Source organism: Helianthus annuus, chromosome 5 (assembly GCF_002127325.2).
Source record: "Helianthus annuus cultivar XRQ/B chromosome 5, HanXRQr2.0-SUNRISE, whole genome shotgun sequence".
In the NCBI taxonomy this organism is placed as follows: domain Eukaryota; kingdom Viridiplantae; phylum Streptophyta; class Magnoliopsida; order Asterales; family Asteraceae; genus Helianthus; species Helianthus annuus.
The window spans coordinates 51,236,482-51,249,836 of record NC_035437.2 but is presented as its reverse complement, the minus strand read 5'-3'; the positions used below and the strand labels follow the sequence as shown (position 1 = coordinate 51,249,836).

At 39.0% G+C, this 13,355-nt stretch overlaps 1 protein-coding gene and 1 long non-coding RNA gene across 2 annotated transcripts; one reads left to right on the top strand and one right to left on the bottom strand.

Moving 5' to 3' along the window:
• Positions 1-1,822: 1,822 nt before the first annotated feature.
• LOC110943308 lies at positions 1,823-3,572 on the bottom strand. The gene is made up of 3 exons (XM_022185059.1): positions 3,429-3,572; positions 3,094-3,332; positions 1,823-2,933 (listed from the first exon to the last, which is right to left on the bottom strand). Exons 1-3 carry the CDS (start codon positions 3,570-3,572, stop codon positions 1,823-1,825), a joined length of 1,494 nt encoding a protein of 497 aa, XP_022040751.1.
• Positions 3,573-5,492: 1,920 nt separating this feature from the next.
• On the top strand, positions 5,493-7,239 carry LOC110940743. The gene is made up of 3 exons (XR_002593500.2): positions 5,493-6,227; positions 6,323-6,373; positions 6,487-7,239. It is a non-coding gene; the product is annotated as an uncharacterized LOC110940743 (long non-coding RNA).
• Positions 7,240-13,355: the final 6,116 nt, after the last annotated feature.

Sequence of the window (13,355 nt, the reverse complement as noted above, 5' to 3'; positions counted from 1 at the left end):
ACCTATATAGTGGTTCTGGGCTTTGATGATCAGTGACCCGAACGCTTGGCTGCAAAGCAGAAACACCGTTAGGACTCGTTACAGGAATGGGGTTATTCCTGTAACCACCCTCCGGCGTGAGAATAAGTCTCGGTTTATGGGAGTAAAAGAAATTAAGGGGAGGAAGTTATGTGAGAGCAAGATGATCGTACCTTATACGTTTACCTTTATTTATAGGTTTTCCATTAGGGTTTCCTCTAACCTAGGATATATTCCGATAAGTTAGGGATTTACATGATCTTCCCAAAAAGTTGGAGATTTGGTTGTGTAACTTCCATGCAGATATGGAAGGTTCTAGAATAATCATTTATATTTATATTAAAATAATAGGTTGTAACCGGGTCGGGTTAACCGATGCGGGTCACACCTCGTCAGCATACATCAGTCTTATTTCGTCTGGGCTTATCAACATTAGACCTGCCCTGGAACCTTTTCCACTAGATGATCCGTCAGTGTAAAGTTTCCAGGTTTGCCTGGCAGTACTGGATTCCGGGATGTCCTGGATAGCGGGGTCCAATATAGTTTCTCCCTCAGAAATTTCAGCCAAGAAGTCGGCGATCACCTGCCCTTTGACTGCTGTTCGTTTTCGATATTCGATATCCAAAGCTCCTAATTCAATCGCCCATTTGGCCAATCTTCCGGATATTTCAGGCTTGTGCAAAATTTGTTGCAGCGGTTAATTCGTCAAGACCTGTACGCAGTGTCCTTGAAAATATCTTCGCAATCGGCGGGTGGCGTGAACCAATGCTAGTACCAACTTTTCCAGGGTTGGATACCACGTTTCGGGTCCCGCCAACACCCGGCTGATGTAATATATAGGTGTTTGCTTCCCATCTCTTTCCACCATGAGTACCACGCTTACCGCATTATGGGCTGCCGCCAAATACATTTTAAGCAGTTCGTTAGGGAATGGCGCTGTCAACATGGGTAGTTTTTCGATGAAGCGTTTCATGTCTTGTAGGGCTTCTTCCGCTTCGCTGGTCCATTTGAAATTCTTCTTGTTGAGGCAATCTTTTAGTATCTTTATGAATGGCAAAGATCTTTCGGCATGCCTTGCTAAGAATATGTTTATAGCCACTAAACGCCCATTTAACGCTTGCGCTTCTTTCAAAGTCTTGGGAGAGGGCATCCGCGTTATGGCGGCTACCTTTTCCGGGTTAGCTTTAAATCCGTCCCGGGTGACTACCACGCCCAAGAACTTTCCTTCCTCTACCCCGATCATTCACTTCTTGGGGTTGAGTTTGATATTGTATTCTCTGAGCCTTTGGAAAGTTTCTTCAATGTCTTCCAGCATTTGTTTTTCTTCCCTACTCTTGATTACCAGATCATCAACATATACTTCTAAGTTTCTACCGATTTGTGTCTCGAAGGCTTTATCCATGAGTCGCTGGTAAGTGGCTCCGGCGTTTCGTAAGCCGAAAGGCATCTTAGTGTAACAAAAGATGCCCACGTCGGTGTGAAACGCCGTTTTTTCTTCGTCTTCTTTGGACATCTTGATCTGGTGATACCCTTTATAGGCGTCTAAAAAGCACTTATACCTATAAGGGACCAGGGAGTCAACCTTGAAGTCCATCTCGGGCAGTGGGTATGCATCTTTGGGGCATGCTTTGTTCAGATCTTTAAAATCAATGCACATCCACTATGTGCCATCAGGTTTCTTTACCATCACAGGGTTTGATACCCATGTATGATATTGTGTTTCTCTGAGGATTTCGGCTTCCACCAACTTTCGTACTTCTCTGACAACCGCTGCCTTTCGATCCGGAGCCATACTACGCTTACCCTATGCGACTGGCTTAATGCCGGGGAGTGTTGCTAGCTTGTGTTCTGCCTTATCGCGGGGTATTCCCGTCATGTCAGAATGTTCGAAAGCAAAGATGTCTACATTCCTTCTCAGCAGCTGTTTCAAATCGTTTTTAACCTCAGGGGAAAGGCTATCTCCTATCGTAATTGTCTGATCCGGGTGGCGTGTGCTTAATACCCATCTTTCCGGGCCGATGGCCCCGGTAGGTCCTTGGCGACATCTTTTGGTGTTCAATACCTCCCTTAGTTTGTCACGAAACACCGTTGCAACACCCTGCGGGGTAGGAAACTTCATAAAACCTCGCGCCGTGGAGACTATAGCGTCCAATTTTCCTAGGGTGAACCTTCCAATGATCACATTGTGGTACGACTCAGCACGTACCACAAGGAATGTTAGGAGTATGGTCCTTTCCCGAGGGTTTTGTCCAAATGTGACTGGAAAGGTAATCTGACCAATAGGGTCAACCTTTTCTCCTGTGAAACCTTTAATAGGGGCGTGCACTGAGTCAATCAGCCTTTTGTCTTCTGGTTGCATTCTATTGAAACAGTGTTCGTAGATAATGTCTTCTGAACTCCCGGTATCTACCAGGATCCTTCTCATGTGACAATCCCCTACTGCAGCGGATATGATCAGAGCATCCGTGGTGAGGTGTAAATCTTCTACGCGAGGCTCGATGGTCATGGTCGCTAACATCCAGGGTTCGAGCGTTGAGAAACTCCGCTTTGCCCTTTTTCCCTTATCTGCGTATACAATATTTAGCTCTTGCGGTCTTTTACCCGCCGCCTTGTCGTTTTCTTCCTTGACGGGGGGCGGGCCCTGCTTGATATCCCTCACTAGATGTGCCAGTTTACCTGCTTTCACGAAGTATTCAATCTGCTTCTTTAGCTGAAAGCAGTCGTTTGTATCGTGGCCGCTTCCTTTGTGGTACTCACAATATTTACTTGTATCTTTGTTGGGGTTGTCTTTCAGCAGCTTTGGAGGATTAAACTTGAGGTTCTCTGAAGCTATGATCTCTGCTGGTGTCTTGCTCAGGTTGGGGTAGTCGGATCGCGGTTTAGAGGACTCATTCCTTGAATAGGCGTTTCTGGATCTATCATATCGTGAGTCCGTCCTATCATTCCTTTGGTATCGGTCTCCTCTACCCTTACCTTTAGAATCTCGTTGCTCTCTGTCTTCTTGGTTTTTTCAGAGCCTCCTTTTTCCTGTTGGCCGCGTGACTGGCGGCTACGGCCTTTTCTTGTATAACGTACACTTTAGCTATCCTCAGTATTTCATCGATGGTGGGAGGCACGCCATCTCTTCCATGAAGTGTTCTTAACAACTCGTCGTCGTTTACTCCTTGTAGGAAAGCTCCACACGCCAGATCATTTGTGACACCCGGGATTGCCAGGCTTTCTTTATTGAATCTAACGATGAAACTTTCCACCGTTTCATTGTCTCGCCGGCGAATGTGGAGGAGCTCATTTCGATCTTTTGTGTGCCTGCGCTGCTAGCTGAATTGTAAGATGAACTTAGCTTCTAGATCTTCAAAACTGTCAATTTCCCCCGTGGGCAGACTGTCCCACCAAACGCGAGCCGCGCCTACCAGTGTTTGGACAAACATCTTGCACCAGAGAGGCATAGGCCAACAGGCTACTTCCCCCGCACTTTTGAATAGGTTAAGATGATCATCTGGATCGCTTAGCCCGGCATATTTGCCTACCGTCTGAGGCATCTTAGGCTTTTCCATGATAGGAGCTTCTGCTATTCTTCTGGTAAATTTGGATTTGAAAGTAGCATCTACCGGCTTATAAGGTCTGGTAAGTTCGTCTTCTTCCACATTGATGGGTTGCACAGGGGGGGTTATCCCGCCCTAGCTGACACCCTGGGTGACAGGGGGTGGAATTGGAGTAATGTTCACTGTTGAGCTTGTGCCTCTTCCTGGAGAGAAACGAGGCCTAGACGTATTTCCCCTATCATATGTGGGTTCCGCCGAGGGAGGGGTTTGACTGTAAACTGGTTGAGATACTGGGAAAGTCCACAAAGGCGGCATATACGCCGCGTATGGTGATTGTTGAAAGTAACCTTGTGGTCCTCCCTGGGGAGTATACGTTGGGGTATTGTATTGGGGTAAGTACCCGTACGGGGGAGCGAAATAATACCCGGGAAAATAAGCCTGATTTCCTGGGGTAACCGGAGCGTTCATTATTCCCGCCGGCATGACCACATGTTGATGGGGCGGCGTGGATAACGCCGCTGTCAGTGCTGCTGAATACAGAGGTGGAATGGCATAAGTGACCGAAGGTTGATAGTATTGGGGTGCGCCAACCTGCGGTATGACGGTGCTGGGGCTAACTGATGTGATAACCGGCATAGTGCTATGACGTATAGTCTGTACACTGGAGGTTGTGGCTGAGGCGAAAACGTTTACGCCTGTTGTGACTGGTCCGGCCGACTGGAGTTGTAAAAAAGTGTATGAAAATAAATCTGTTGCCTTCGTCCCAGAAGAGGCAACGGTAGTACCAGCAAAACCTGGTGGGGGTCCCTCTGCTTCAAACTCCAAGTCGAGTGACCTGGTTACAACCGGTGAAACCGGCATGGAGATAACAGGGCTTGTTTCCGACAACGGATTGTTAGTTGGCTTGGTGTTACTACTATGTTCTGATCGCTTGCCATCGGGTTCAGTCTTGTTGTTGCTACTAATCTAGTCCCACGGATGGCGCCAATGAAGAAACGCTGACCTTCACGGTAGTATCCAACGAGGACTTCAACGTTTGGCGATCCAAACAACTTAATTGCAAAACAGAACACCGTTAGGACTCGTTACAGGAATGGGGTTATTCCTACAACCATCCTCCGGCGTGAGAATAAGTCTCGGTTTTGGGAGTAAAAGAGAAGGTGTAGAGAAGAGAGTAAAGCTAGAGCAAGATGATCCATACTTTTGATGTTTACCTCTATTTATAGTTTACCATTAGGGTTTCCTTAACCTAGGATGGGCTCCGATAAGTTAGGGATCTCCGTGATCTTCCCAAAAAGTTGGGGATTTAGTTACGTGATTTATCCATGCAAGATGGAATGTTCTAGAACAAACGTCTATGATTATTTATTTATAATAAAATAATAGGTAATGACCGGGTCGGGTTAACCGATTCGGGTCATACCTCGTCACATTCTTATCTTGCCGGAAATTCAGATTCGGCTACTTGACGTAAAACCATAATATCTCTATCAAATCGTTTTGTTTTATAGATCAAAACCCCTAATAATATAATTTCAATAAAGGTGTTGTTTAATTTACGAGTAGGGTTCTGGTTGGGTATCTATTATTGAATTGAAGAAGATGGAAGTCTGCAAAGTCAGAATAAAACGAACATAATCTAAACACAAGAAACAGTTTCAGTCCAGTGGATCGTTTCGTTGTTGTTACACTTTGGATGTTCCCGTTATTATTATTTTTTATTCTTTTTCTATGTTTTTGTTTTTGGATCAATTTTAGAATAATTAAAAGTGGATTTTAAATTATAAAAATGGTTTATAACTGATAGGTTTTTATAAAACTACCCCTATTAATAACTATAAATTATTATTAGCAACATAAAATTGCTTAATGTAGTTGTACATTTAGCTTTAGGCGTGTTTCAAGCTTACAAGTGTTGTAAGCTGTGCTGTTTTCATTGTAAGCTTTCTTTGGGAGCCGCGTGTCCCGCTTGCGTGTCTGTAACCTCATACTTATCACACTGTCGCTTTCAAGAGAGAGAAATACTTCAGATAACCCGTCGCTGCTCAACCTCTGCTTCACCCCTCATCCTCTGCTCCCCTGCTTCTCCTCCGGCCGACACCATCCTCAACTTCTCCTTCAGCCGACATCATCCTTACCATCACTGTACCGACCAATTTCTTTAAGATTGAAGGTGCAAGTTGGAATGGATGAAGAACACCTCTATTTATACTTGAGCAAGGATCACAAGGTGATGCCAAGTGTCCCTGGAGCTTTAAGGTGTTGATTAGTGTCTCAACAGGTGTAGGACGAAGGAGAAATGTGGCACAAATCGGAGCTAGGTGGCACAAGGGAGCAGGCTGCAATGCCAGCTCAAAACTTGCTGCCAGCGACCTCCTTGCGGACCGCAAGGAGTGACGTCTTTGGACACTTATGCGGACGGTATTCCTTTTGAGCAGTACAAGGTAGAGATCCTGGGACTGGAACCGGACAATCCAGAGGAGCGCGTATTTTCTGATACTGATAGTGAGGAGCGTGAGCTTTTAATACATGGCTATGGTAAGGTTCATTACCCCACTTATGATGAGGATGGTAAAGTCCAGCTGAAGTTTTTTTACACAAAGAATCTGGATCATCCATTTGCTGATAAAGATTCCTGGTATGTGCCGCCTGTCGACAAAGGCCAAAGTAAGTTCCTCTCTCTTTCTATGATTAGTTGAAGCCTCCTAATAATTAATGATACAAACAACAAGATTCAGAACTAATGGCTTTGTAAATGTCAGGTGATCATGATACCAAAGAAGAGGAGGAGCATGTTACAACCAAACGCCAAAGTAAGTTTCTCTGTCTGATTATTTTACTACTAATATTTGAAGCCTCCTAATTAATTAATGATACAACAACAAGATTCTGTAGTAATGGCTTTGTACATGCGGCTAAATGTTAGGTGATGGTGAAAACAATGATACGAAAGGGGTCAAACGCCATAAATCAGGCTGTGGAGGAGGAGGAGGATGCTACAGTGACTGTGGAACCAGAACCTGAAAATGAAGTAGTACTACTGTGAGGGAGAATGGGCAAGTTATTAAGTACTAGTGGCTAGGATTTATGTTGAACTTCTACTTTATGAAGTAGTATTATAGTCATGAGGAAAATCGCATATATCACCAGTTTCATTTTCTTGTTCAGCTCCATGTTAAAGCATCTGCGAAACCAAATCAAAGCTGGCCTAGATGGGACTCGAGTCCACGCGCACACTTGCCACCATACCATCTTATTAGCAAATGAGCAAGAGTGCAAGACACTAACAAGTAGTCAGTGGTCTCATCGTCAACGTCACATGAAGGACATTTTCCGTCTCCAAAAGCTACCACCTCTCCAGCCGCCAACACCATGGTTGTGGGAATCTTACCGCTTAACGCCCTCCACACACAGCAAGTCACCTTCGACAATTTTGACCATCCACTTCCCCCGGTTCTTCTATATCCACGCGAACCTATTTTGACTCCGAATTCCACTAATCCACTTTGACATCCTTCGACTTCCACAACCACTTATCTGGCTCGTCCCTTAACGAATGCTGACCCAAAGTAGCCATCAACTGCTATTTTAGCTTATAATTGAAAATAAAAATCAAGTTTCATATTTGTTTTATTTGAGTCTCTTAGTTTTTATTTTAACGAAAAAAAAACCCTTGATTCCAACAAAACATGGACGGTCCGTGTGTAAAAACTAATCAATACAACATATTGAATTCGGTTGCTAATTATTGTATACTTTGTACTCAGAACACTTTTGAGACATTACAAGGAAAATAAAGCTTGGGAAATTTTAATATATGTCAATAATTATAATAATACTAGTGCTAATACCCGTGAATTTCACGGGGCGGACAAAATAATATGTTTTCAAATAGGTAAGAAGCAATTAAATAAAACACAAAATAAATATGGAAACAATAAACTTCAAGCAAATTGATTATCAATCCAAAGTTACATATGATAAGAAAACATTGACAGAGTGAGAAAAAATCCAAGAAAAACTACAAATTTGAGAATATCTCTTTGTAAACAACATTGGTTGTTTTATTTGTAATTTTTCCTTCACTGTCTAAGATTAGAACTTTTAAACCGTCCATGCTTTTAACTCTTGAGAGTGCCACGTAGAGTTGACCGTGAGTGAATACAGGTTGCCTTAGAAATAAACCAACCTTTGATAATGATTGACCCTGGCTCTTGTTTATTGTCATTGCGAAACAAACACAAAGTGGGAACTGTCTTCTTTGTAGCTTGAAAGGAATTCGTTTATCTGATGGTGACAAATTGATTCTTGGAATAAAAGTCTGTGTTCCAATGTTACTTCCTGAAATGATCTTCGCTTCTGTAACACGATCACCGAGTGTAATGACTTGTAATCTAGTCCCGTTGCATAAGCCATTTTTCTGATCAATGTTACGTAAAAGCATTACCGGAACACCAACTTTTAAAACTAACTTGTGATTCGGCATCCCTGAAAGTTTAAGACCATTTAGAACATCCGGAGGGTATACATTGTGTTGTATATTCTCATTTACATTCTCGGATTGGCATATTGAATCAGAACTAAGATACTCCTTTTGATCACCAGGAAACACTTATCATTGATTTCATGCACAATCTCATTTTTTGGAGCAAGAATTGCTCTTTCTTGAAAGAAATTTGGATCTTTGAAATTTTCAAGGATTGAAGGATACACAAAGTTTATTAAACTATCAATCGGATTGATAGAATCAATAATCAAGATATCTTTAGGTATATCGATTACAGCATCACCATCATTTGCTCCACCAACCTTTCCCTCTCCCAAATCCAGAAGCCATTTGGCAAAATCTTTGGTCTTTTTAATAACCGATTTGTCACTTCCGATGGTTAATCTCATATTTTTTGTTAGCTTAAGAAGTTTGCATTTGTTCCAAATGTACGATGAACTTAATGAAGCATTAACAATGTCTTGTCTAGAACCATTAGGAATAACCGGAAGAATCTGTCGAAAGTCACCGCCAAACACAATTACCTTTCCTCCAAACGGTAAATCTATGTTATTTGAAGAATCATCACTGAGTATGTCTTTTAAACTTCTATCCAATGCTTCAAATGCATGTTTGTGAATCATCGGAGCTTCATCCCAAATAATAAGTTGCGTTTTTTGTAATAGATGTGCAATATCGGTCCCAGGCTTAATTCGGCAAAGAGAATCCTCATTTAGATTCAAAGGAATGGCAAATCTAGAATGCGCTATTCTACCTCCTGATGGTAACAAAGATGCAATACCACTTGAAGCAACATTTAATACAATTTCACCTTTACTTCGAATGGCTACAGATAATGACTTCCATAGAAAAGTCTTACCAGTACCACCGTATCCATAAAGAAAAAAAACACCTCCTTTGTTTCGCCTAACAACTTCCATGATATCATCAAAAACGTGTCGTTGTTCATCTGTTAAAGCTATTAACATAGTATTTAACTCATTTTCCAGTGTACTTTGGTCGTAAGATAACTCTTCGTTAATCAAACGATTGTTTGCTGAAGAAATAGACTCGTCATCAGGATAAGGCATAGTTGTATAGTTTCTCAGCGATGAGTTATTACGAAGTAAGAATTTCTCGATTTCTAACAAAGCCAAATTCTTGATTTGATATTCTGAATACGGTAATTCTGTAAAATGTAAACAATATATATATATATATATATATATATATATATATATATATAAGTTATAACAATGTGTAAAGATACAATAATAAAATTAAATGAATCAACAATCATTAAAATTAGTGATAAATAATTTTAAAGAAATTAACCAATTATTAAATAATGATAAAATGAAAAAAGAAAGCGTACCATCAACATCTAAAGCGTTTTTTCGTTTGTAGATAATTTCATCTGACAAATATTTCCATGTATTTTCCCATACAAAATCCGGTCTAGACAAACTACCAGACATTAGCATTGTTCCAAATAATGTTCGTAGATAATAAGCATTTCCATAAATATTTGCTTCCTTAATAGCTTCAATATACTCGTTGTCATCGTCCAAAAGTCCAAGAGCATAACATGCATCTCTAAATGTAGGATATACATGTCCGTTGACTGTTCGAATATCTTCAAATGATTTGGGTCCTTTTACTTTGTTTAACAAAATTCTTAAAAAATATCCTTCACCGGCAGAAGGGAACACAGAATGAATCCTACCATTGAACCAACTCTTTGCCTTGGTTCCCAAGTCCGAGTATTCAATTTATAAACAAATTTTGTAGGAAACTCAACGTACGTGAGTTCTCGTGCTGCTGGCAATTTTTCGTTACACTTTATCCAAGATAAGAAAATTGAAGAAGCAACAGATGGTTTGTTGAGAACATTATCAATGTCATCGTCTGCACCGTAAATTATATTTTGTTGACCAGGTAGATGGAAAGGATGTCGCATAACTGAAGGATGCCTATAGTGAACATCATATGAAAAAATTCACCATGATGATTCACATGCAGAAATGTATCTACAATCATAATACTGGTTTATCTCATCTATTGCTGGTTCCTGATCATCTTGATTGTCACTTTCCACGACTCTAAGAGTTGTTTTATCTGGACCTTTGTTAATGTACTTAAACAAATATTTGATAGAACCAACTTGATTGCACCACTCAACGTTAATGTGTGCCTGGTATCTTTTTAAGAGCAGTTTATTATATGGAACGACATACCTGTTATCTAATTTGACACCAGATTTTTCAACAAATGAACCCAAATCTCTTCTACAGTATAATGGAAAGCCTTTTTTATCCAAGCATGTATCATTAATGAACTTCTTTGGAAACTTTTTGGAACATTTTCGGTCGATCATGCATGGGCAATTCATATTGTGAACACCACAAGGACCATGAATCATGAATTCTCCCACAAGTCTATACAATTCGGGATCTTCACTTTTATCAGGAATTTCAGCAGAAATGATTGGATCTAGATAATCAACAAACGCTATCTTGCTATTCGAATGCATAAATATACAAATGTGCGCATGAGGAAGTCCACGTTTTTGAAATTCAACGGTATAAACCACTACATAGTATGAGAAACTAAATATTATTATTTATAAATAAAAAATATTGAATAATAAAAAATTAAAATGTTTCAAAAACAAAAATAAAAAGTATTCAAATAACAGCGCATAACAGTTATAAGTTGCGAATAGTAAAAATATGTATTTGAAAGGAAACATACCTGCATTAACTTTTCCAAGTAACTCATTGTCTTTCAAGTCTTTGATTATGGAATCAAGCTTCATTTTAAAAATTCTGCATAATATGTCTGGCCTGTCTTCAGGTTTAATGATAGTGTCTTTCAAAAATCTTTTGACTTCCGGCCACTTTGGATTACATGTAATAGTAATGAAGAAATCTGGATAGCCGAACCATTTGCATAGAGCCATTGCATCTAAATAGTTTTGCATCATATAGCGAGAACCGCCAGTGAAAGAAGAAGGAAGTATGACACGAGTGCCCATTTTCGACATATCTTTGTTTCCCTCATTATTTGCGTTCCGTATGTTCTCAAAAGAATCTGATCTCAAATGAGTTTGTTGTCTGCGTATGTAAAACAACCTTTCACTCTCAATCATAGTGTATGCATCAACCACAAATTGTTGGAAAAGCCGTTTTGCATTATGAAGGAGTGAGAAAGTATTCACCGGTCCTGGATTCGATAAGCAAAAAATTCTCTCATTGTACACATAGGCCGTTTGCTATCACTTGAGGGTGTAACACCTCTGTGCGGAATGTCAACTCTATACATATCATCCCCATAAGGAAATAACAGAGGATATTGGAGAGCAAGATAAGAAGGATGTAATTCACTAATTCGCTCTATACGCCCTGTTTTAGTTTTGACAACAATATCTCGATTTTCAACAGCCTGAGTTATGTCTCCAACAACCAATGCAGCAACTTCAGATGCTTCCGGTAGGTTGTATGTTCTTCCGTCTTACGATCTCTTACCAATAAGACGGAGCTTTAGATCAATATGAGGATTATGTTTAAAACAATCTCTAGCCATCCGATAACTTTTAACCAACGCATTATGAGAATCTAACATACATTTTAGTTCTTCTATAATTTCCACATCAATAGCTTGTTCATTTGATGAAGACGAATTCCTTGAATTACTGTTATTTTATAACAATTTGAAGGCAATTATATTAGTGACTTTATATTTAGAATGTAATTAATAACATAAATATGAATTGACATAGAAAAGGTAAACACATACCCAAAAGCACTTTGCCTGTTGGAAACTTCATTATCTGTGTCATATATATACAACTGGCTGAATTTTGTCTCTTCACCTTCCTGGGGTAAAAGACTTCCTATTGTATGATAATTTTGTCCACTTAATCTGAAGACGAATGGAGCGTTTCCACGATTGACAGTTCTGTCAATTCTCCCTCCCATTGAAGTGAATAGTGAATGAGAACATCGAATTATAGCGACGGATATTTTTTAAGAAAAACTTGCTTTTGGAATCTCCACCAAAGTATAGATCTTTATAATTTTGAGGAGGTTCTTTTAGTTCTGGTAACACAACTTTACCATAGCCACAACAAAGCGAAAAGTCTGATTTGTTTGCCTTTTTTGGTCCCCTATTTGCCTCAGATTTCCATAATTTAGCATGACATAATTGACATACTATAATCTGGTCACCATGATCCAAGTAATCTGTTGTTTTTTATTTTGCATAAACGAAAGACATTATATAATTAGTTTCTAAAAATGAATAAATGAAAAAAAATTAGACCCATAAAAAAGTTTACGTGATACCTTTTGATATGCCTATTAATGTGTCTTGGTTGATTTCAGGAACTTTGTTATCCTCATTTGCTGTCAAGTCAACCATAGGTATAGGCCTTACGGTCCCACGATTACTTATGAATTTACGCTTTCCAGATGATAACCTTGTCAAAGTTGAATTTTGATTTAATGTCAATGTACTTTTTGGTGTAATATGAATTGAAGATAAAGGTCTTCTCATGAAACTTGAAGTTGATGATGTTTTATCTTTACTGTTACAACTAAACACACCTATAAGAAAAAAATGAATTAAATAAAGTATAGATAAAAATCATGGTTGATATAATAATTGAATAAGTGACAAAATTACCTGAATTAACGCAATTAAACGGCATTGAAACATTTATGTTTGTTAGACCAATACTGGATGATGGATGGTGGCCTGTAACTGATTTATTTGAATTAAAATTCTCTTTGTGATGCATTGATACATTGACATTATTGGCTGGCGACACAGAATGTTGACCATTAACTGAGGTTCGCATATTATTGAATTTTTTGTTATTCAAATACAGTCTTCTTGCTTTTCTTCTTTCGGCAACCTCCTCATGTTGAATGTTGCGATTATAAACTGTACAAAAGTAATGATGATCATTAATGTCATTTAATTTAAATTATATTTTCTTAAATGTTCAATTCAAACATATAAGTGTATAAATTTTTACATGTTAAAAAATAATTAATAAGATAACTGTTTGTAAATAAAAAAATTACTTATTTATAGATAATACATGTATTAAAATATTTGAAACAAATATAAAAAAAATCATAGACAAAGTAACTGAAATACAAAGCAACTGAAATACAAATAATAATATTATCGTACGTTAGGCGTACTTATAAATAAAAAATAATTTAAAAAGGATGTTAGGTGTAGTTATAAATAATTATTTAAAAAGGTGAATATAATTATTATTAGATGTAAAATTAACA

Excerpts from the sequence above, each read along its gene's own strand:
- LOC110943308 (XM_022185059.1), bottom strand. The coding sequence starts at position 3,572 with ATGGAAAAGCCTAAGATGCCTCAGACGGTAGGCAAATATGCCGGGCTA. Across the intron at positions 3,333-3,428 it reads AGATGTTTGTCCAAACACTG|CAGCGCAGGCACACAAAAGA; the intron begins GTAGGCGCGGCT and ends CAATTCAGCTAG. Across the intron at positions 2,934-3,093 it reads ATACTGAGGATAGCTAAAGT|ATCCAGAAACGCCTATTCAA; the intron begins GTACGTTATACA and ends ACGATATGATAG.